This window comes from Dunckerocampus dactyliophorus, chromosome 2, assembly GCF_027744805.1.
Source record: "Dunckerocampus dactyliophorus isolate RoL2022-P2 chromosome 2, RoL_Ddac_1.1, whole genome shotgun sequence".
In the NCBI taxonomy this organism is placed as follows: domain Eukaryota; kingdom Metazoa; phylum Chordata; class Actinopteri; order Syngnathiformes; family Syngnathidae; genus Dunckerocampus; species Dunckerocampus dactyliophorus.
The window spans coordinates 28,854,146-28,877,848 of record NC_072820.1 but is presented as its reverse complement, the minus strand read 5'-3'; the positions used below and the strand labels follow the sequence as shown (position 1 = coordinate 28,877,848).

General features: G+C 43.2%; 1 protein-coding gene and 1 non-coding gene across 4 annotated transcripts in view; both read left to right on the top strand.

Annotated features, from left to right (window-relative positions):
* The window catches only part of mta3 (metastasis associated 1 family, member 3), a 46,352-nt gene extending 25,174 nt beyond the window's left edge, over window positions 1-21,178 (top strand). The window contains exons 10-20 of one of the 3 annotated variants that reach the window (XM_054766923.1): window positions 3,383-3,457; window positions 5,870-5,928; window positions 6,117-6,235; window positions 6,824-6,981; window positions 7,933-8,152; window positions 9,227-9,319; window positions 11,617-11,778; window positions 11,876-11,907; window positions 12,604-12,734; window positions 17,378-17,578; window positions 19,128-21,174. In XM_054766923.1, the coding sequence (XP_054622898.1) occupies window positions 3,383-3,457; window positions 5,870-5,928; window positions 6,117-6,235; window positions 6,824-6,981; window positions 7,933-8,152; window positions 9,227-9,319; window positions 11,617-11,778; window positions 11,876-11,907; window positions 12,604-12,734; window positions 17,378-17,549 (1,221 nt within the window). In that variant the 3' untranslated portion in view covers window positions 17,550-17,578; window positions 19,128-21,174. Of the gene's footprint in view, window positions 1-3,382; window positions 3,458-5,869; window positions 5,929-6,116; window positions 6,236-6,823; window positions 6,982-7,932; window positions 8,153-9,226; window positions 9,320-11,616; window positions 11,779-11,875; window positions 11,908-12,603; window positions 12,735-13,622; window positions 13,696-17,377 lie in introns of all 3 variants that reach the window. The other 2 variants (XM_054766924.1, XM_054766922.1) reach the window with 2 other exon arrangements.
* Window positions 20,245-20,338, top strand: trnai-uau (transfer RNA isoleucine (anticodon UAU)). Its single transcript has 2 exons — window positions 20,245-20,282; window positions 20,303-20,338. It is a non-coding gene; the product is annotated as a tRNA-Ile (tRNA).
* Window positions 21,179-23,703: the final 2,525 nt, after the last annotated feature.

Genomic DNA, 23,703 nt, shown 5'->3' with positions numbered 1-23,703 from the left:
CCGGGAGCAAAACTGAGTTCAGTTGTACTTAATTGAAGTATTTTAGAATGTACTCATGTTATTTTTGATCAATCCTCATCCACAAATCCATCAAAGTCCTCATCTTCTGTATTCGACACAAACAAAGCCGTCTTCTTTTCCGTTCGCTACTAGTCTGTTAACTTGTCAGTGTTATTCAGCTCCGAAGCAAAGAAGGAAACTTCTCCTGTTGCTTCTGCCAACTTTATTTATTGAACGCGGCCACCAGACAGCAGCTCAGAACACACACACATCTCTCAGCATCGTCTCTCCTTCCTGCTTGCCCACAAGGCAAAGGTTAAACAAGCCCTACTACATAGCTGTCCAGCCAATGCCTGTAAGAAATGACACCGTTTATTTCCTGGTGTGCACTGGTCAATACTGTAATGCCGCTTGCTGTGGGGAAGGAGAGACTCACGTCGCCGATGCACTTTAATGGCTTTATTAACAGCGGAGAACACTGCAGGACTTTACATCCACGCCAACATAAACACACTTCCAAACTCACAGCTAGCACTGAGCCTAGCTCTCCTGCTCGGGACGCCCACCGTCACTTCCCGTCACTTCCTGATGAACTAAAGCTGTAATGACACTCTGCCGTATAAAAAGTAAAATATTAAAAACAAGCGTAAGACATTACTAGCACAGCTTTGTTCTGTGGGTCGTGGATATATTCTATCAGTTATTATTAAGCCTCTAGCTTCCTTTTAGTAAGTAAAAACCTTGACTATGATTGCACTACATTGTCATGTAGACCTACAAAGTACACTTGGAAGAACAAGAGGTGAATAAATGTATTGCAACTGATGTGAAACTGATGAGGGGTAGGATTAAATAAGCTTTGCTTCTTCCTACTCCTTTTTGGACATGCAAAATTGTGAATTGTACTATGTGATGTGCTACTGTTTGACTCATATGCATGTTCAGGATGAATTAAAACCTTGAACCATGAACCATGATAATAACAAGCCTAGTAGTGCTGTACAACTTTTATCTGCAGTCCGCAGTGCCCTCTACTGGTCAACATTATTATTTTTTTCCCCTTTTTTTTCTTTTTTTTCCCTCTACTGGTCAACATTCAAACTGGATGCCAACCCTGTCTATAGGCCACTTTTGCAGACTCCCTCTAGTGGCCGCTATAGACAAGTTTGACTATATATATATACATACATACATACATACATACACTCCTGATCAAAATCCTTGAAAAATTGCTAGAATTTGCATTTTTCACATTTGGATCTTAATGAGGTTTTAAGTAGAGCTACAATATGCAAAAGCAAGAAGGGGGGGAGTGAGACAAAAAGCATTTTGAAAAAGCAATTGATTGAAAACAACAATTAAACTGAAATAGGCTGTTTATCAGCTGATCAAAAGTTTAAGACCAACGCTCAAAAAATAACAAAAAACTCTCCAAACCAGAACAAAAAATGTTCTCAGTTGAACTCAGTAATGAGTAGCTCCACCGTTCTTGTTCATCACTTCAAAAATGGGTTTGGGCATGCTTGATGCGAGTGTTTCCAGGAGGCTAGTGGGAACATTGCTCCAAGTGGTGAAGATGGCTTCACTAAGGGCATTTTTAGGAAATTTTTAAATGTCAGCAACTCAAAAATACTTGAAATTGAACAGTAGTATTTTTTTTAGGTGAACATTTTTAGAAGACACAAGCATCTTCTATTTTGTGCCGGGAACACCAACCTGTGTGTATGTGTATATGGGTACCAGAATGTTTAAAATATGTAAACAGTATTTATACTTAACATTAAGATTCCAACAGTACACATATTTACTTAAATCTTTAACTAAAAACCTTATACAGTAATTAACATTCCTCAACATTGCCTTTTGAGAGAGGTGTTGTGTTGGTGGCGGAGGAGTGGCTCTCACTTTACTCGTAGAGGCTTTAGGTTCACTCGGAGACTCGAGGAGGCGAATCACTCCTGGCAGCGCTAGTACTGGCTTGAGGTTCATCAGGTTCGTCGGCACCTCCTTCAGCCTCTTCATTATTGTCATCTGGCAAGATTTGATCGTAGAGAGCTTTTGCCTTTGTCCTGATCATATTAGTGTCCAAACTCACTCTTTTTCCTGCAATCAGCAATCCACAATGCCAATGCAGCTTACATTTTCACAATTCTCTTATTACGCGAGTTACCACACGTTTCGCTTCCGTATTGAAGGTTATTGAAGCGGCATTGTAAGGGCTTAACTAATCAAAAAAAGTTATTGCGAACACACCACCAAGATACAGTATGCTAGCCAGTCAACAGCGTGGATGAGACTGGCGAGACACAACAAGGGAAGATGCTAGGTGATGCTGCGATGACGCGCAACCAAATAGCTCACGGGATAAATCCACTCGTGCTTTCACTGGTGGATGTCACGCTGGAAACCAATCGCGCACCTTGTCTGAGGACCCGTGGCATGTACAGTACAGTACAGGCATGTACAAAGCCTGAGTCAACTCATCTCTTTTTTTGGCAGGAAGGGAAACCTTCTCTCTCACGCAGCAACATGAAACAATGCCTTTTTCCGCAATACGGCTGCCGATATGGCTGTATTTTTTCCATTTTTATTTTTTGATGATTTTGTTTTTTTTTTATAATATTTTCGAAAAACCCGCGAAGCGGCGAGGGATTACTGTACCTCCAAATTACTGAGCTGCGACAGAGTATTACAGCCACATTCTGACAAATTTTTCCACCGGAGACGCTGTCGCTTAGACTGAGGAGCCGGACTTCTGCTCCACCCCTCCTCTGTTCTCTTGCTTGCACGGAAGGGTGCGCTGGGAAATTGCACATGTTGCAGCGAGATGAGGGAGATACAGTGCAAATCCAGTCCATATTGACATGAACGATATGGTTGTTTTTGATATTGTGCTAATATTGATATTTGAAAAATATCGATAAATCACCCATCCCTACTGAATGCCCCGCCTTTGTATTTGTTTTTAGGCAGACTGTCCCTCCCTTGAAATATGTACAACCTGGACAGGCACATGCACGCGCACACACAGTGCAAAATGCACCACAAAGCCGCCGGTTCATAAAGTGGATTGTTCTGTGCAGGGCGGGCCAGACCGGACATGATTTTTACTGTTTACCGTTACATCCCCAGTATTTACACTCTTATCTGTGTGTATTTACATGTGTGTTGGCACCAGGTGCTCATGAATACTTGTGCAAAATGTACCCGCTCCACACGCGTCCAGAAAGCCTGTAGCTTTCAGCCGTCTGCGGTCATGACGCTTATGAATATACATGAAAGGCTTCGCACCCAGATGGCAAGAACATGAGAAATTAGAATTAATTTTTGCTCCTGCTCTCTGTCTGTCTGCTTTCTCGCTCTCCCTCTTCCTCCTGTGAAGCTTCCCTGGAAGTCTCTGACCAGCATCATAGAATACTACTACATGTGGAAGACTACAGACAGATACGTGCAACAGGTAAGATGGGGCGGGATGTTTTCGAGTGGCCAATCACATCATTGTGTGAATGACGTGTTTAAGAGGAGTAGCCAACATGTTAAACTGTAATAAAACCGCAAACATTGGCAGACTCATTCAGCAGCTTTCGTCAATGTCTCACCAATCCTACCTCTCACACGCACCTTGGAACATACATGGCAGCAAGTTGTCAACAAACTGCCATCGCCAAACTTCTTGCCCTCTTCTTAATCTCCTACACAGAATCATTTGGTTGAGAAATTATTGACTCCCGTGACACAAAATTCTTGAAATTGCCACAAACGCATTAAGGAGAGCACACTACAATCTCTTTAGAACATTCAAGATTCAAGATTCAAGAGAGTTTTATTGTCATGTGCATGGTAAAACAGCAGTTATACTATGCAATGAAAATCTTATTCTGTTCATTCTCCCAAGAAAAGAAAGAAAACACAAGAAAGAATAAGAACATAAGAAACATAAACACATAAACATAAATATCAATAAATTAAGCAACAACAACAGAAGAGACATTAATACAAATAAATAATACAAATAAACATGAAGGAGCTCGCACTACCTCAGTATACTTTAGGGTTTAAAACAAATCAATAAATCACTATGATGTCTTGTATTCTTTATGCTATGATTTGAAATACTGTACACTTCTTTTTCAAATTTACCAGACACATTAGGTGAATTTCCACAGTCTTGGATCGGTATCACCAATACTAGCCTAAATTTTTACCTAGTATGGGATCAGAAATGAAATCAGTGGTATCGCACATCACTAGAGCACCCACTGCAGCAATCTTTACTTCCGTAAACACACGGAAATACGAGTGATGTCATGCTTTTGCGCACGCACATCACTTTCTTACCAACAAATGTGACCTTTAACAAGTCGCATTTGTTGGTAATGTGAACGACCACATAAAAAGTCGGATTTAAACAAAAAATCTAAATTGTGCATCACACCCTGCAGTGTGAATGTAGCCAATATAGAGTTTTGTGATACAAGATATGAGGTATAGTTTTTGATGATTTACTGTAAATATAGACTGGCATTTAAAGAATTCTTTGTTAAAAAGTAAGCTGCTTTCAGATATGTGGAATTTGTCACAAGTTGTTACAAAATCAACAATCTAATGGTACAAAAACAGCTACATGCATTGGTTACAATTTTTACTAATGCAGCAGACTTACAGTATGTTCAAAGGTAGTATCAGTTCCAATAGGTTTTAGTGATCACAATTTAGTTGCAATTAGCTGGAAAACCAAAGTTCCTAAATGAGATCAGAAAATAATTGTAAACCGAATATTAAAGTATTGCAATGACAATGAATATTGTGAGGACGTTAGAAATGTTAATTGGTCAAGGATATTTGCTGAGGAGCATCCAAACAAAGCCTTACAGCAGTGGTTCCTAAACTTTTGACATTTGACCTGAAGCCATGTACCCCCTACTGCACAAACACCTTTTTATCTCATTAACTATAAATTAGCTTGAAATATTGAACGTAATTAATTTGTGAATTCATTTTATAGTAATTGTGGGTCAAAAATGTGTATTTTTCATAGTCACATTTTGATAAGTTTCACATGAGCACTGATAAATATCCTACATATCTTTTATTCCAGTCTGACGTTGGCGGCACTTTTTTTTGTCCACTCACGATGGCTATGGTTTAAGTCTGCGTATTCATTTAATACCAAATTGAAGGGGAACGTTTAACAATCACAATAAAGCAGAGTCCAAAGTAAAAAAGAAACAAAAAAACATACAACCAACAGTAGAGCCTGATTTTAGGGGGAATGCCCACTCACAGTGACAGGTTTTCATTGCTGCGCCGTGCGGGGATAGGAAAACCAATATAAATGAAATCTTCAAGATTAAACACTCTTAATGCACAAAGTCATCAAACTTACAACTTTGTTCATATGATGCATATGGAAAGAATTGTATATGAACAAATCAGTGTGTATTTCAGTGTAAATTATTTAATTTCCGTTTATCAACATGCATACAAGAAAGGACACTCCACATCAACAGTGTTGGCTCAGATAACTGATGACTGGATAAAAGACAATGAAGGACCTCCACTTTCTCTCTTACCGCAGGAACGGGATGGCGAAAAATTTTAGTGGTTTTGAAACGGTGACTTTTTCATACTGTGGTATACCTTGAAACCGGTAACCGGCCCATGCCTATTGCAAATCATATCATGTATGAAGAATGCAACACCATGCTAAAAGAAGTGCAAAATCAAACCCACAGTAGCAGCTGTTTCTTCCTTTGCATGTCATTTGGACCCCACATCGTCATCTCATTGCTGTCTCTTTTGTTGTTATTGCTTTCTCTACTGACTGTCACCCACTTGTGTCTGTCTCTCTCTCTCTCTCTCTGAGTAGAAGAGGCTGAAGGCGGCTGAGGCGGAGAGCAAGCTCAAGCAAGTTTATATTCCCACATAGTAAGTCATTGGCTGGCTCCCATGCTGTAAAAACACATGACAGCATCATTAGTGTTCCCGTTGCTGCCAGATGGAAACATTCATGCATAATTGATGCTTTTGATTTAATGCGCAGCCGACGACGTCTAAATCATTTTATCAACCCCCACCCCTCTCACCCTCTCCCACGTCGTCCTTTATGACCACAGTAATAAGCCCAACCCCAACCAGATCTCATTGACCAATGGCAAGATGGCGACCGTGAACGGAGCCGGGCCCGGAGCCTTCCACACAATGGGCGGGGGCCGGGCATGTGAGAGCTGTTACAGTGAGTGTCAAAGTCCAGTTTTTAAAGTTTTTTTTGTCAGTCTATTATGCAGTGCACTCAATCTATGTTAGGTTTGAAATACACAATATGGACAAAAGTATAGGGACACGTGCCATTCCACCTAGAAAGGCTTACAGTACGATTCGGCATTGGATTTCTATCCTAGTTCATCTGAAAGGTGTTGCAGTGATGGCGCTCTTCAACACCAAACTCATCCAAGCATACCTTTGTGCGCTGCGGTCACGAAAGAACCGCCTCCCTAAGTGCACCCACAAAGTTGGAAGCAAAACATGTCTCTAAAAGATGACTTAACGTTCTAGGGATCGAGTCCCTCACCCGCTAAGTGATTAATTACGTGATTAGGAGGCATGTCCTGATACTTATGTCCACACTAGATAATGAGGTGAGAGCGAAAACATACTCTCACATATTGATTTCTCATTATCACAATAGTTTCTTGAGATTGTGGTCGTCGTTGAGCGGGATCAATCAGGCACTCGCAAGTAGATGCTAGTCCTTCGGGGACATCGCAGGAAATCAATATGGCCGGTCCTTAATGCCCCTCACCCCCATCCTGTGTATCTGCAGCCATGCAGTCAGCCCAGTGGTACTCATGGGGGCCGCCCAACATGCAGTGCCGCCTGTGCGTGTCCTGCTGGATGTACTGGAAGAAGTACGGCGGCCTGAAGATGCCCAGCCGAGCCGAGGCCCCCGAGGAGAGGACCTCGCCCACCCCGGCCAGCAACGTGAGTTCTCCACATGGTTGTTCTGCTGCTCTGTTGCATGTTAAAGCCGCAGTAAGTGATTTATTGCGGGAGCCGTCAGCCTGATTTAATTATTCAGTGAGCTGCAAACATCTTGCATGGAGTATCTCACAATAGTGACTCCAAATCTTCACATTTCAGCAAGCATCTTCTGAAGGGACAATACTATAGAAATGATCTTAGAGTAGTCAGCGTACAGCCTGTATAGCAGTATAGATTTACTGAAGTCGGAGCACCACTGCTATCTAGCACTGACTTGATCCTTTGGAGCATGGAATTGAGCACAGCTGTACAGGCTGTTACTGAAATCCTCATCCATTGCTGGTGGATGTGCTCCTTCACTTTATCTTCCTTGCATCTGCTTGAGGGTTCCCCACCGGTGCTTAATTTGGTTCAGGTGTGAAGGAGACATCCTTTGCCACTCCTTCACCTTCAGCTTCCTCAGCAAAGCACTTGTCATCTTGGAGCTGTGTTTGGGCTCATTATCATGTTGGAAAACTGCCAAGCAGCCCAGTTTCTGCATCACAATGTCACAGTACATGTTGGAATTCATGTTTCCCTGCAATGAACCGCAGCTCCCCCAGTGGTGGCAGCACTCCACCAGCCCATGCCACTATCCACCACCATTCTTGGCTGTAGACACAGTTGTCTTTTATTTAGATAATAAGATATGAATGGCTGTGTTTCAACTCTTTTTCAGTGGATAGTAAATCTGTACTGCGGTACAAGCTGCACACTGACTACTCTAAACTACCCCCAGGTTCACTTTCTATAGTACTGACTCTTGAAATTACATGGGATGTCCTAACTTTTGTGAGATAGTGTATAAGCAGCAAATACACATGCGATTGTACTTTCCGCTTATAAAACAAAAGCACAACTTCCTGGAGGCTCGTCCCGTCAAAATAAGAGTTTGTCGTTGCTGCTTTCCAGGAGCCCCGGTCGCGGAGTCACGCCCCCCGCCAGTCCAACCACATTCCAATGCGGAATAGCGGCAGCCCCAAGTCGTCCATGAAGACAAAGCAGGCCTTCCTGCTGCAGGCCACCCGGCTCACCAAGCTGGCGCGGCACATGTGCCGTGACGTCATCAGGCTGCGCCGCGCCGCGCGGCGCCCCTTTGTTCCCATTAACTGTGGGGCCATAAAGGCAGAGTGTAAGAGCGCTTTCAATTCCTCCTAACTTCTGCCGCGTGTGGACACATCTACACACACACACACACACACACACACACATTCTCACTCCCACCATCAGCACCCATCTTGCACCCCCTCTCTCCACCACCCTCAGCCTTGTTTGTCTCCTAAAGTTTTTATTATTGTTATTATTTTGGGTTTTTTGTATTCTCCCACCCCCCATTCCCAATAAAGACTGCCTGTCCTCATAACTCTTGAGTTTCAGTCATCTGTTGACTCATGTTTTATTTGCCGATTTGGTTGCACTATATCATATTCTCGACTCATCGGCTATTTAGTCGAGAACGTGTATTTTATACCAAGAAAAGTTAGATGTCTATTGTAAATATCATCTGTGTGTTTTTCTTCCGTCACACACATTCTCCCATCTCATAAAGTGTTGAATTGGAACTCTTGACTTATTTTTCTGGGAGCAAAAACAAGCTGCTGCCGATGTCGCCCCCTGCTGGCCACCTCTCATAAGGACTGCCCTGCTATGTGTCCTTAACAATCAGCATTTAATCAACCCTGCGTTGACGTCATCATCCACATCAATCAACCCTTGAATGGATGCCCCCTGTCTATCACGAGCCCCGCCCTATCACCCCTCCACCATCTACATTCTCGTGCTCTCTTCGCTCATCACCATGTGAATGTCTGCGCCGACCTCCAATAAAAGTCAACACCTGAAAGCATCTCCTCCGAGTCCTTGTGCTTCATGTGTCTGTGTTACTTGTTCATCGACTCCACTGCACTTCACTCTTGATTGGCCGCCTGGAGCCCATAAAGACACGCCCACCCCTGCCCCTTCCCCAACGCATGGACCATAACGCACCTCATGCTTTCTTCCTTGTCACGGATCCAGTGACACACCTTGCCTCCTATCATTTTGACTATGTGGCTGCCTGCAGCGCCCCCTAATGAGCAGGGGGACTTGTGTGACCCCTCCCCCCTTCCATCAGCAGGTGACCTTCATGCATCATCATCTTCCATGATGACCACAAGAAAGCCTTTTAACACCTTAGTGACATGTAAATTGTGTGTGTGTGATATAGACGTCTCAAGGGTGTCAGAAGGTCACGGAACCCGCCTACCCAAAATCAGAGCAGCCCAAAGGAGCACCCTGACCAGCGTCGTACAGTTTCTAGGTGAGTTCCCACACATTTCTCAACTATTTCTCACTCATTCAGGCCATACCCCATGGAGTCACCTTTTCTGATAAACCACGCTGCGAAGACTGGAGGGAGGCATTGCAGTTATCAACAGGACCACCACCATCCCAACCCCTGTTGCCCACTCCTTTGAAAATGTATTTATTAAACTCCCCCCCACCCCCCTCGTCATTGCTATCATCTATTGCCCACCCAAATCTAATAATCCCTCATTCCTCCCTGATTTTGGTTTTCTAACCCATCCTTGTGCTATTTGACCTTCCATCCTTCTTCTTGGTGATTTTAACCTTCATATTGACAACCCTGACTACAAACCTGCCAGCGACTTTCTGGACCTACTTCAATGCAATATTAAACAACACATAAATTTCCCCACTCGCTGCCATAGACACATCCTGGATTTGCTCTGCTCAGTTGGTATCACTGTCAACAACATATCCAGCACCAAACTTCACCTGTCTGACCACCTTGCTATCATCATAAATGTTGACATTTCCCTTCCCATCCCAAAAGAAAAACGCCTGATCTCATTTTGTAATCTTAAATCCATCTCTGTTTCGCACTTTGCATCCCATCTCACCACCATTTTGTCTGCCTCTCCTTCCCCCATATCTGACAACACTGCTGACCTGGTCGACTTCTACAATAACACTCGCTCCTCCTGTCTCAATGAACTAGCACCCATCAAAACCAGAACTGTTACTTTCAGACGCTCGGCCCCCAGGTTCACTCCCACATACGTCAGATGGAAGCAAGGCAACTGGTACACCTCCACACAAAAAAAACGGTCTCACTGCCCACCTCAAAACCTACACTGACTTCATCCACCAGTACAAAATTGCCTTAAACTATGGTCCGTCCTCCTACTATTCACACCCCATCCATACTGGCCTCAGTGACCCCAAGACCCTGTTCTCCACCATTAACAAGCTCCTGAGACCCAATGACAATATCACCTCATCTTTCACTGACACTCACACCACAATACAGAAACAGCCCTTCTCAAAATCACAAGCAATCTTCTTCTCGCTTCAGACTTGGACCACCTCACCATACTTTCCTCTTAGACCTCACTGCAGCCTTTGACAGCATCAGTCACTCCATCCTCCTCTCTCGCCTTTCATCCACCCTCAACGTCACTGGAACTGCACTCACCTGGATTTAATCATACCTCACTGAAAGTCATCAATTCATACATATCAACCACTGCTCCTCCTCCACTGCCCCCCTGTCCCAAGGTATCCCCCAGGGATCCGTGCTTGGCCCCTTCTTCATCCTGTATTTGCCTCCACTCTGTGGCATCATCCGCCGTCATGGTCTTCAGTTTTACTGTTATGCCGACGATGTCCAGCTCCACATATCCACATTATCCATCACTGCCTCCCCACACACCACACTCACCTCCTGTCTCCCCGAAATAAAATCATGGATGAAACTTTTTCAACTTAACTGGGACAAATCTGATATCATCATAATTGGTCCAAATAGAAGAATAGCTCATGAACACAGCCAACAATTTTTCCCTCCTCCTCAACAACACCTCTCTTACTCCCTCACCTCACATCTGAAATCTTGTCCATTTCCTTGACAGCACCCCCTCCTTTGAACACCACATCAGCCACATAACACGAACTGCCCCTAAAAAACATTGCCTGTCTTCACCCTTACATCTCCCTTTCCACTGCTGAAACCCTCATTCATCTTCTACGGACTTCCAAGCAAACCTCTCAATAAACTTCAGTATATTCAGAACTCTGCTGCCCGTTTATTTACTCAAACAGGCTCTTATGTCCTCAGTTTAAAATCCTACTCACTTTTAAAGCATTACATAACCTGGCTCCCCATTACCTCACTGGCCACCTCCACTTTCACTCCCCAAAGCGTCCCCTTTGCTCCTCTGACACCAACCTCCTGTCCCCACCCTCAATGGCCCAGCGCTGTACCTGGGGCGACAGAGCCTTTATATTTCACGGGTCCCTCTTTTTGGAACTCCCTTCCCGCACCCGCCAGTAATTGCACTGACCTGTCGGCCTTAAGTCTGATGCTAAAACCCATCTCCTCAAACTTGCTTATAATCTTTGATCCCATTTCTGCTTATTTATTCTCATTTTAACTGCGTATGTCTTGTATTGTTCTGTTTTATGGTACATTGTATTGATTGCATTGCTTGCTTTGAGTTTTTAGAAAAGCGCTTCTAAATAAAATGTATTGTTATTATTACATCCGCCTGCATTGTCTCATTGCCATGGCGACACCTGTACCATGTCCTGCAGAGTCCCGTCCGGCGGCTCAGGCCCCTCGCTCCCACCGCACGCCCGGCCTGCAGACGCCACCACCTCGACGCCTCCTCTCCTCCCTCCCCCACGGGCCCCATGGCATGCTGGGAAAACGCAGCTTCCATCACCACAGCAGGGCGGAGCCAGACAGGCGCCCAGGTATGATTGTGCAAATACTGTAAGGAAGCACATCCTTTACCTAAAGCAGGTTGTGAATAAACAATAACTAATCACTTTTTTGGGTTTTTTTTGGCAGAGAATCCAGGGACAACAGGTGGCGCGCTCCTGGTAAGTTCTCCTTCTTCAACTGTAATCACATTCAGTTCAGTTCAACTTTATTGATACCCTGCCAGAAACACAGCAGGGATGCATTACAATGTATTGCATGCAAAGTAATGATAATTACAACAGAAATGCAAAAAGAAATAGTAAAATACTTACAGTGAAAATGTAGTCATATAAAATAAAAATAAAAAAGTCTAAAATGTAATCGGATGATTGCAATGTCTGGAGACATTCTGTGTGACTGCCTGAGCCTGATGGGGGTGAGAAAACAAAAATAAGCAAAAAAAGGAATACAAATTGTATGTGATGTATAAGAGTAGTCAAAACTATGACATAATGAAAGACAAAATATATATGATTTATTTCTGTGTGGAGTTTGCATGTTCTCCCCGTGTGTGTGTGGGTTTTCTCCGGGTACTCCGGTTTCCTCCCACATTCCAAAAACATGCATGTTAGGTTAATTGGAGACTCTAAATTGTCCATAGGTATGAATGTGAGTGTGAATGCTTGTTTGTCTATATGTGCCCTGCCATTGGCTGGCCACCAGTCCAGGGTGTACCCTGCCTGTCGCCCGAAGTCAGCTGGGATAGGCTCCAGCATTCCCCCGTGACCCTAGTGAGGATAAGTGGCATAAAAGATGGATGGATATTATTTTGTGCAAAAACTATGATTATTAGTAACATGTAATCTTTTTGACAGCATAACGGCCGCAGCAGCAGCAACAGCGGCGGTGGCAGCAGCACTCGGGGAGGAGTTATGATCCGAAAGAGACGCCCCAACTGGATCGACGCTCCCGACGACAGCTTTTTCCTCGTCACCCGGGAGACCAGGTAAGCTAAAAAGGCGACCACCTCACCTCCCCCCACGTCCTTCCTTCCCACCCTTTGTAACTCTTAAATTTTATTTTATTACATTTTATTTTATTTTTTATTTTGTTCAGGTGCTCTTTAATTGCGTTCTTGGTTATGCATACTTGACTATCACAGTTTAAACTTGACTTTTGTGAATAATTTAAAGTTTGTCATGAGAAAAAACGCTTAAAGGAGGCAGCATGGGTGAAAAATAGTCTAATAAAAAGAAAGAAGCAGGACGAATGTCCTCATCGTCCTGCTTAAGGGGGAGGAGAACATGATTAAGGCAAGCAATTACAAAGAGTTAAAGGAAGTCACACTCTTGAGTCTAATGCAAAGCCTTGTTTTCTTTGAGTGTTAAAATAAATGAAATACTGCTTATATTGTGACATTAAAACACATTTTCAGACAAGCGGTTAACTTTAAAGAGTTTTTAAACTACACTGGTGACCAAGTCACCAAAAATGGTTCCCAATAAAACTTCCTTATTAGTCTTTGCACACAAATAGTCTGCTTCGCTCATGCAGCGTGCAAGAGAAAGATGTTCTTCCATTAAGCCAGCATCTAAATGAGCCCTGGCACCGGGCTCTCACAGCCGCCTTCGGACCGGCGCGCTAACGCACCACACCGCTGGGTCCTGGGTGGAAATGTCATTAGCTCATTAAGCGGCACTGGGCCTCGTATAGCGCAATCACACACACACACACACACACACACACACACACACAGATGTATATAACAGTGCTTGTGAGATAATACAACATGCTAATGGTTGTGATGGGAGAAGGCCCGTCTCGCTAACGACACCAACGTCTGGTTTGTCTCCTCCTCCGTCTCTTTCTCCCTCTCTCCTTAATTCTCTCTCAGTGTGGTGAGGAACATCGTCAGCCACAGCCGAGAGAGATGGGAGTGAGAGGTCACGGCCTTGAGGGACAAAGAGGTGGAAAAAAAAAAGAAGCAAGTTGTTGTTAAAAAAAAAAACAGTATCAACTAATCAAAGAAAATCTGTTTCGTAATATAAAGAGAGTAGCTCACGATGCGTTATTTTAACCTCATAAACTGGCTACTCCTGCCGACTCGCACTGTCCTCTGTGCTGCAGCGACTCCACTACACCAAATTCTGCCCAGCAACACACTTTTTCCTTTGTCCAAGCATTTATGACTACACTAGATCTCAGCCTATTCGTGTTTCGACATTCGCACCCCCGCATAGTTGCTGAATTCTTAAGCAAAAAATTAATATTTGTAATATAGTACATCATTTCTGCATACTGTATATTTACATGATTATTATGATTAAATACAATATTTAAACAATGTCAGATGATATTATGTATTTACTGTATATTACCGGTATTTAAAACATAATATATATTCATACAGATTGTTTTTTAAATGAATTCAGTGAAATTATTACTTTTACAAATTTTCATTTTGATCGCTAAATTTGGAGATACATGCTTTTTTGGACTAACATTATGTAGGTTTTTTCCACATTTATTAAAATTATTACTTTAAAATGTTTTGAATTTTGATCACTAAATTTGGAAATAAATGTTTTTCCTCAGACTAGCTGTTAGTCCTAAATTGGTTAGTCACTAAATTTGGATCAAAATTACAATTTTTAAAAGTCATAATTTTGTTAAATGTGAAGGAGAAAAACTAGGCAGCACCTGGTGTTAATCACGAACATAACTTAGTTTTCTTTCTATCCATCCATCCATTTTCTATGCCGCTTCTCCTCATTAGGGTCGCTGGGGTATGCTGGAGCCTATCCCAGCTGACAGGCGGGGTACACCCTGGACTGGTGGCCAGCCAATGGCAGGGCACATATAGACAAACAACCATTCACACTCACATTCATACCTATGAACAATTTAGAGTCTCCAATTAACCTAACATGCATGTTTTTGGAATGTGGGAGGAAACCGGAGTACCCGGAGAACACCCACACACACACGGGGAGAACATGCCAACTCCACAATCGAACCCAGGTCTTCCCGATCTCCAGACTGTGACTGTGTGGCCAACATGCTAACCACTAACTAGACCACCACTTTCCCATTGAATAAAATTCTTACTTTTGAAATTGTAATTTTGAGGACTACATTAGAGATACCTTCTTTTACTCTGACCAACATAATGTAGGTTTTGTTTTCCAAATTGCTTTTAAAAATAGTCATTTTGATCGCTACATTTGGAGATACATTCTTTTCTTTGCACTTGCATAATGTAGTTTTTTTCCACATTGACTAACATTCCTACGTTTAAAAATGTAAGTTTTGATCACAACATCAACATGACCTTACAGTTTTGCTCACCCACCTGTTCACGCTCTCACCTAATGTACTATTAGAGGGTGACTTCCACGTACATATGGACAACAGAAGATTTTTTTATCATGCCTCGACAGTTTTGGCTGTCATCCATTGTCAGACTTCATTACTCACATTAAAGGTCACCCTGGACCTAATTTGCTGCTCCGGTCTCACCCTTTCTAACTGCACAGCTGTTGATATCCACATATCTGACCATTTGTTGCTCTCAGTTAATATCTCCCTCCACCTCTCCATAACCAAAACTCCACATCTCATCTCATTCTGGAACATCAAAGACATTAACTTGGGTTCTCTCACCTCCTGTATCAACACCATTTCAATCCCGGACTCTTTATCCACCCCCGATGAAATGCTCGAGCTCTATAAAAATCGTCTTAACAACATCGTCAATCACCCCGCTCCAGTGAAAACTGGCCTTGTGTCCTTCTCCCAATCTGCCCCCTGGTTTAGTCCTGAACTCCGGGCTCAAAAAGCCAAAGAGCGACCACAAGAGCGCCTCTGCAGGAAAACTGGCCTAACCATTCATAAACAACGATATAAAACCCACATCTCATTGTACAAGGATTCCATTGCTCAAATCTGCCTGTTTCTCTGGAGCGTCTGTTCCAACCAGAAACAACAACAGAACATCCACCAGGCCTTAAGTTCAACTTCTCTGTCTCTCTCAACTGAATATCTCCCCCAATGTGAGCCATTCTCCACCTTCCAGCTTCCAGACCCCTGCGACATCCCAGACCTCATCTGCAACTCTAATCCCTCCACTTGTCAGTTCAAACCCCTCCCCACAGTCCTGGTCAAAGCCTGCCTCCCCTCTCTGCCGTTTTCCACTCCTCACTAACCTCTGGAATTGTTCCCTATTCATTAAAAACTACAGCTGTCACCCCGTTACTCCAAAAAACAGCTTTAGACCCCAACAGCTACCCGCCCCATTTGAAACCTCCCGTTAATTACCCAAATATTGGAAAAAAAACCTGTTGCCTCTCAGCTCCATGCTCATTTGACCCATAATGCCCTTTATGAACAGTTTGAGTCTGGGTACTAAAACCTCCCTCCTCAAGATCACCAACGACCTCCTGATTGCAGCAGATTCCTACCTATTTACCATTCTCATCCTCCTCGATCTGGGTGCAGCCTTCGAAACAATTTCTCACACCATCTTCCTCAATAGCCTATGCAACATTGGCATCAGCCACACCACCCTCACCTGGTTTCATTATCACTCAGTTCATTCAGCTCAAGTCCCACAAATCCAAGTCCTCCTCTGTTAATGCAGGCATGCCTCAAGGCTCTGTCCTGGGACTCCTCCTTTTCATCATCTACCTTCTCCCTCTCGACAATATCTTTCATAAATAAAACATCCATTTTCATTGCTTTGCAGATGACACCCAGCTTTACCTCTCAAGCAAACCAAATTTAATCCTCCCACCTTCCTCCCTCACCATCTGCTGAACTGAAATCAAATCCTGGTTCACCTCAAATTTCCTCAAACTCAACTGTGAAAAGACAGAAATCCTTCTTGTCGGTTCCAAATCTACACTACCCAAAGGTGACAGTTTGTCCCTCAACATCGACACCACCACACTCTCCCCCTCCCCTCAGGTTAGGAGTCAGGGTGTCATCTTCGATAACTTGTTGTCATTCCAATCCCACATCAATAACATTACCCGGTCTGCATGCTTCCATCTTGCAACATCAATCACCTACGCCCCTCCCTCAGCCCCCATACTACCTATATTCTTGTTCACAGTCTGGTTACCTCCCACATTGATTATCTCCTCGTCGGCCTCCCTAACAAATCCCTCCATAAGCTTCAAATGGTCCAGAATTCAGCTGCCGGCATCATCACATCACCCCCATCCTGCAGCACCTCAACTGGCTCCCCGTCTCATCTCAAATTTTATTCAAAATCCTTCTGCATGTATTTTTGAACATCATGCTAACGGCTGTTTTTCATATTTTGGTTAGCTTGAGAGAGGTTGTAATAATAGAAATTGCTGTCAGCATGATGCAGTGCACTTTTTTTCAAAACCCAGGTGCCTCTGCCAAATCAGGCCGGTATTGTGTGATGAAATAGCTTCATAACACTGGGCCATTTTACGTGCCAGTGCTCGGTATTGCCTCTGTTGGAGCATTGTGGTACTGCAAGAAAACAGAACAAGATTCACTAGAGGGGCATTGTCAAGTGTTTAAAAGCAAAAACACCGGTAAACGGCAACGTTTAAGGATTGAAACAGACCTTTTGGTGCCCTTTCACTCAATTCCTGTCCTGTGTCCACCCTGCAGGAGGGCCAGACGAATGCTGTCGCGCTCCCAGCTCAGACACGCTTGTCGGCAGCCCTGCGAGCAGATCACCCTCCGCAGGGCTTCCCAGGGGGCGCCACAGGGGCTGGTACTGGGACCCCCGCATCCGCATCCCAGCCTGAGGATGCGAGGCCCCATCGTCATCCATGACTGACCCTCTCCTCCTCAACTCTCCTCCGAAAAGTCAGACTTGTGTAACTATTCCTCCAGTAGGGGGACGTCATAAAACCGCCATACAATAGAAACATACACTGTCTCCTTCTTTGACCCCCCCCCCCCCCCCCCCCCTTACATGCCAATTTATTAGGTACACCTTAATTTTAACTCGTATGCAGTATGAGCATCTACAGGTACAAATATGAATCAGGTTGACTGTCTCAATCCAAAATGTCCATTGAAAAACAACCGAATCTAGCTGATTTGCCACGAGAGAATTTGAAAATGCAGTACCATTCAAAAGCGAAAGTATGCGACGACTATTAAGATGGTTTTGTCAAGTTGTACCAGACAGACCGGCCCCAGTGTATTAAATACATGAATGCGCGAGAGTGTGTGTTTATATGGTGTGTTTTGCCACGGCAACGGCAGGGGCCCTGAATGCGGCGACGACGGATGGGACTTTTGTGTTGTGACCCGTGACGTTTCATCTTTTCATATAAAGTAGTTTTTTTCTGTACAAGGGTGGGCAGGGCTTTGGGAATGAAGGAAAAGTGGGCATGTGGGGTCATTTTTGTTTTAGAAACCTGTTGGATTTAAAAATCAATGACTTGCCATGTAGGAGGACTCCAAATCTCCATTTTGTTTGGCGTAATCCAATTTGTGTCCATCCTCAGCCACATAAGATATATGTAATATAGAACAACAAATAGTGGCAGCATCATCATCTCAAAATACATTTTTTAAAAGGAGGCAAAGGCCCACATAAAAAAATGCACTATGTAAAGATAGACCACGTCTGCTATTATCTCATTCGATTTTCATCTACAAAATACACAGAACAGCAGAGGACACGTTCAGGGACATTCATATTCCTCACTATTAAACTCGATTTGAATAATTGTCATTATTTAAAAAGGGGGAAATTAATTTCAAATAAATATGAGGAAAAAAGTAACATTTTTGTACAGGACGTACAATTAAACTTCTTAAATGAACCAATGTAATTGTGTTTATTGTGTAAAATGCCAATTGAATGGATGACTCAATAGTGAGGCTATTATGTACTGTATTATTATAATCACAATGATGTTAGCATTCAAATGTGTCAATTATGTGATTTCTCCCTCCGCAAATTTAAATAATGACATTCAAATCCATATTTTTGATCTCACTTACATTCCCCAAGGTACATAATCTCTGCATTCAACGTCTCCATATACGCCACTGTAAATTCTACTCATCATATTTCTATGGCATCACTGCAGCTTGTTCATGTTTGTCCTTTAAAAAAAAAAAAACATGTTGATGCTGTCACCGCCGAGTAGCGTTTTCCGTAAAATTGCTTGGGGAAGTTTCCGATGGGAGCCTTCCGGGCGGCGGTTACTTTAGCTTTGTTCTTATTTTGAAATCAGGCATGTCTTTCAGGTGACACAACGTGGTCCTGTGAGTTGTTGAGTTTGAATTCAGAATGTTTCTTGTATGTGGTGTTCTGTTATGAATATGCTGCTGATGATGATGATGATAATTAAAGAAACATAATGGCAGATCTTGCTGGGCTTTCTCTCCTCTGCAGTGTGTGAGGACTAGATGGGTGCGATCCGGCTGTACGCCTCACGCGGAGCAGGTGAAAAGACAGGCGACCGCAGGTAACGCGGTAAAATATGGACGCTTTTAAATTCCACTGATAATATAAAAGCAGAGTATAGAGAAGATTTATTCATCGGGTGGAGTAAGAAATCACACTCACCGGTTAAATTCCCTTCAAAACTTGCCAGGGACTAACATTTTTGCATTAGAATCAGCAGGGCACTGTCATGTAAACCTTTGATTCATCTTTTTGGCAGTATAGGTTCTTAAAGATAGCAGAGCGCTCCTGTCATATAGGTCAGTGGTCCACAACATTTTTGGACCCACGGCCCGGCTCGTGTTCCCACAAATCTCCGCGGACCGGGGTAGTGGTGGTGGGGGTCGTATAGCGATGTAATTTATCTCATTTAGTATGTATTGTGTAAAACTAAGACAGGAACAACATCAAATTGAAAGCACAAAGTGAATACAGACCCACCATCCACCACTATAAGCTTGGAGTTTATTTTTCAGAGAGAAGATGATAGTGCCGCTGCTTGATGTGTGCGGTAAATGTGACAAATATGGAACTTTGAAAAACTCCCTATTCATTTTCAATCGGAAAATGTCTCGGGAGAAAGCGGAATTGTGGAAAAACTGGGCATTTTTTGGAATTTTGTTTTAGATAGCACCTCTTTCCCGAATAAGCAGAACGTTTTGACGTGTCAAATCATGAAAATCGGTTGAAAACTGAGGAAGTGGTTAGCAAAAAAGGGTGGAATAAAAATACTAAACAGAAAAAAAGTGGTGCGGAATTTTACATGTGTGAGTGTTTGCCAGCATTCACACAATTTAATAAAAAAAAATTCGAGCCACTTGGGAGCCGGAACAGCCGGAACAGCCGGAACAGCCGGAACAGCCGGAATAGCCGGATCCCATGACGTCAAACAACTGAAGTGTGTGTGGCCATCCTACTTTATGCGTCGTATTTGAACGCACCACGTCTATGGCAACTTGCCAGGCGACCACCAAATGTGTTAGTTTTCGTATGAAGCTAACAGAAACACCACGGCTCCGCCCATCGCGCTTCTCTTCCTTAGCCGTTTTGGTGGGGGTATTGCGGAGCTCCAGTGGCGCAATCGGTTAGCGCGCGGTACTTATATGACAGTACACAGCAGAGCAATGCCGAGGTTGTGAGTTCGAGCCTCACCTGGAGCACAGTTTTGATCGACACCGAAGATTGTCACCACCCTGTACCCCATGAAACGCTTCAGCTTCCGGCTTAGATGTTCGTATAAAAATATCCTGCTGCCGACGTGTTTACCAGCCCCATTTACTGTCAGAAAATTAACACGTGCGTGTTCGCCAATCACACTTCAGAGATATGATGCTGGGTGCTGCCGAGGCATCAATTCTTCTCCACCAGGAAAGCCGCTTATTATTCTTCCTGAAAAATTGTAATGTTTGCATTTCTCCACCAGATGATGCTACTTTGTCCATTTAATGAAATAAGTGTCTCGCTGGTGATGTTGGATCATGGAGTGCATAAAATGTGTGTGTGGAATGAATACATTCCTTTCAATAAAAAATTACACAAATATTATAATTAATACATTATTATGAATGATTGTTTTTTCATGTCACTATAACAACTTCAGCCATTCGTATTACCGTAGTTTACCTGAACTGCAATTTGTCTAAAGACATCTTTGGACCACTAGAGGGTGTCCTAACAGAGCTAGTAGAGAGACGGCCACCTGAAGATTGTTTGGTCATGTGACTTCCTGTACTTTTAAAACATGACAAAAATGAACATATAATCTTTAACGCTTTATTTTCGGATAGTGTTTATTGTCCTTTAAATCTACCCAGATGTTGCTTTACTTCATGTAGCTGTTCTATTCCTATTCGTGTGTGTGTGTGTGTGTGTGTGTGTGTGTGTGGGTGGGTGTGTGTGTAAGCCATGCAAAGCTGGGAATGAACAAGCAGAAGATTGCAGTAATGACGTGACCCAGATGTCTCGCTTGCAGGCTGAAAATGAGAGTGCCCAAGTACACACTCCATCACTGCGTCCTTGGGGGGGGTGGTATTTAACAGCAGGGAATATACGTGCGTGTGGGCATGCTTGTCTTTAATGTTTGCTGTAAACCCAGAAGGGTCAGAGGGGGGGTCAGATTTTGGGAGTGTGTGCCACTTGCTCTCTGTGCTCCGGATTAGAACTAACACTTTTTTTTAATTTACTCTCCTTTGGCTTGGAGATGCAACATCTCGGAGAACCCCCGCCGTCCCGCCCACGTAACCCGCCCTTCCCTAACTGGTCCCCGGAGTCGACCAGGTGGCGGAAACAATCACACGCTGGCAGTAAGGCTCAGCGGGCCACTTTACTCAATGAGAAGTGTGTGTCAGGGATTGTGTTGGTGAAAAAAGGGGACAAAAGACAAGAGTTTAATATTTGGGATAAGCTGTGATTGAACATCCCCCAGATCAGAGCCGAATGATCAAATTCTGCCAGTGATAATCCCTCATCTTGGAAAATTAAATACCACTCCGCTATCTGTACACACACACACACACACAAGCGCTGAAAAAAAATTGGGTCTTAATCTGACCCGTGTGTCTCATAACCCCAGTTGGTTTCTTCGGGACTTGTTCTGATATCTGATGAGTTTTTCATTAATAAGACTCAAGTCTAATCCTGCGGGAGAAACATAAAATGACAACAGATAAGCTGTGCTTTCACCATCCTGCCACCACGGACACACACACACACACACACACACTAAACATCTTCATACACACATAGACCTTTTTTAAAAAGCGTTAATCTTCTCTTATAAATTGCGTTCACTGCATCTTCTTCCTTTGCTTGTCTACCACTGATGGAATGAATGGCGCAATAAATGCTCTGCTTCAGTTACACTCAACAAAAAATACCAACATTTGTTTTTGCTCCCTTCTTTCATGAGCTGAAGTTAAAAGGCAGATTTCTGTCAAATATTGTTGACAAATCTGTCTAAATCTGTGTTAGTGAGCACTTCTCATCTGCAGAGCTAATCCATCCATCTCACCGGTGGGCCTTAGGCTGCCTTGAGGTCACCAACAGATGGCCGGACCTTCTCCTTCAGGATTTTTTGGGAGACGGGCAGAATTCATGGTTCAGTTTATCATAGCAAGTTTTCCAAGTTCTGAAGCAGCAAAACAGCCCCAGACCATCACACTACCACCACCATATTTAACTGTTGGTATGATGTTCTTTTTCTGAAATGCGGCGTTACTTTGCCAGATATAATGAGACACACACCTTCCAAAAAGTTGAGCTTTTGTCTCGTCAGACTACAGAGTATTTTCCCAAGTCTTGGGGATCATCAGGATGTTTTCTGGCAAAATTGAGACGAGCCTTAATGTTCTTTTTGTTCAGCAGTGGTTTTCATCTTGGAACTCTGAATGCAGGCCGTTTTTGCCCAGTGTCTTTCTTATGGTGGAGTCATGAACACTGACCTTAACTGAGGCAAGTGAGGCCTGCAGTTCTTTGGATGTTGTTGTGGGGTCTTTGGTGACCTCTTGGATGAGTCGTCGCTGCGCTCTTGGGATCATTTTGGCTGGCAGGACACTCCTGGGAAGGTTCACAACTGTTCCATGTTTTCGCCATTTGTGGATGATGGCTCTCACTGTGGTTCGCTAGAGTCCCAAAGCTTTAAAAATTGCTTTATAACTTTTTCCAGACTTATACATCTCATTTACTTTCTATCTGGGGAGGGGGGGGGGGGGGGGGGGGCAATGGCGGGGTTAATCACTTTTTCACACAGGGCCATGTAGGTTTGGATTTTTTTCTCCCTTAATAATAAAAAGTTTCATTTAAAACTGCATTTTGTGTTCAGTTGTGTTGTCATTGACTAATATTTACATTTGCTTGATGATCTGAAACATTTAAGTGTGACAAACATGCAAAAAGTAAATAATCAGGAAGGGGGCAAACACCTTTTCACACCACTGTATATAATAGTTATTAAGAAAGGTTTATTTTATATATTTTTAATATTTGGCGGTGTCGTTTCGTGTTCACTGTACATACTATAGTGTATATGTATAATTTTTTTTACAGTTTTAAATTCTCTTTATACACCTTTTGCTTTTTAAAATTCTCTTGCTATACTTAATGAAAATATTTAAACTTTTTTATATATAATATTATATTTAAAACTAATTTTTTTTTTTTTAAGATCAGTAGAGGTGGGCGGATCGATACTAATACCAATAATGTCGATAACAGGGTAGTTCTGCTTATCTTTTCTTCTGTTTATTTTCACAAATATCTGTTTGTTCGGGCCGCATGGTGGTCTAGTGGTTAGCACGTTGGCCAACACAGTAACAGCTTGGAGATCGGGAAGACCTTGGGCATTTCTGTGTGGAGTTTGCATGTTCTCCCCGTGTGAGCGTGGGTTTTCTCCGGGTACTCCGGTTTCCTCCCACATTCCAAAAACATGCATGTTAGGTTAATTGGAGACTCTAAATTGTCCATAGGTGTGAGTGTGAATGCTTGTTTGTCTATATGTGCCCTGCCATTGGCTGGCCACCAGTCCAGG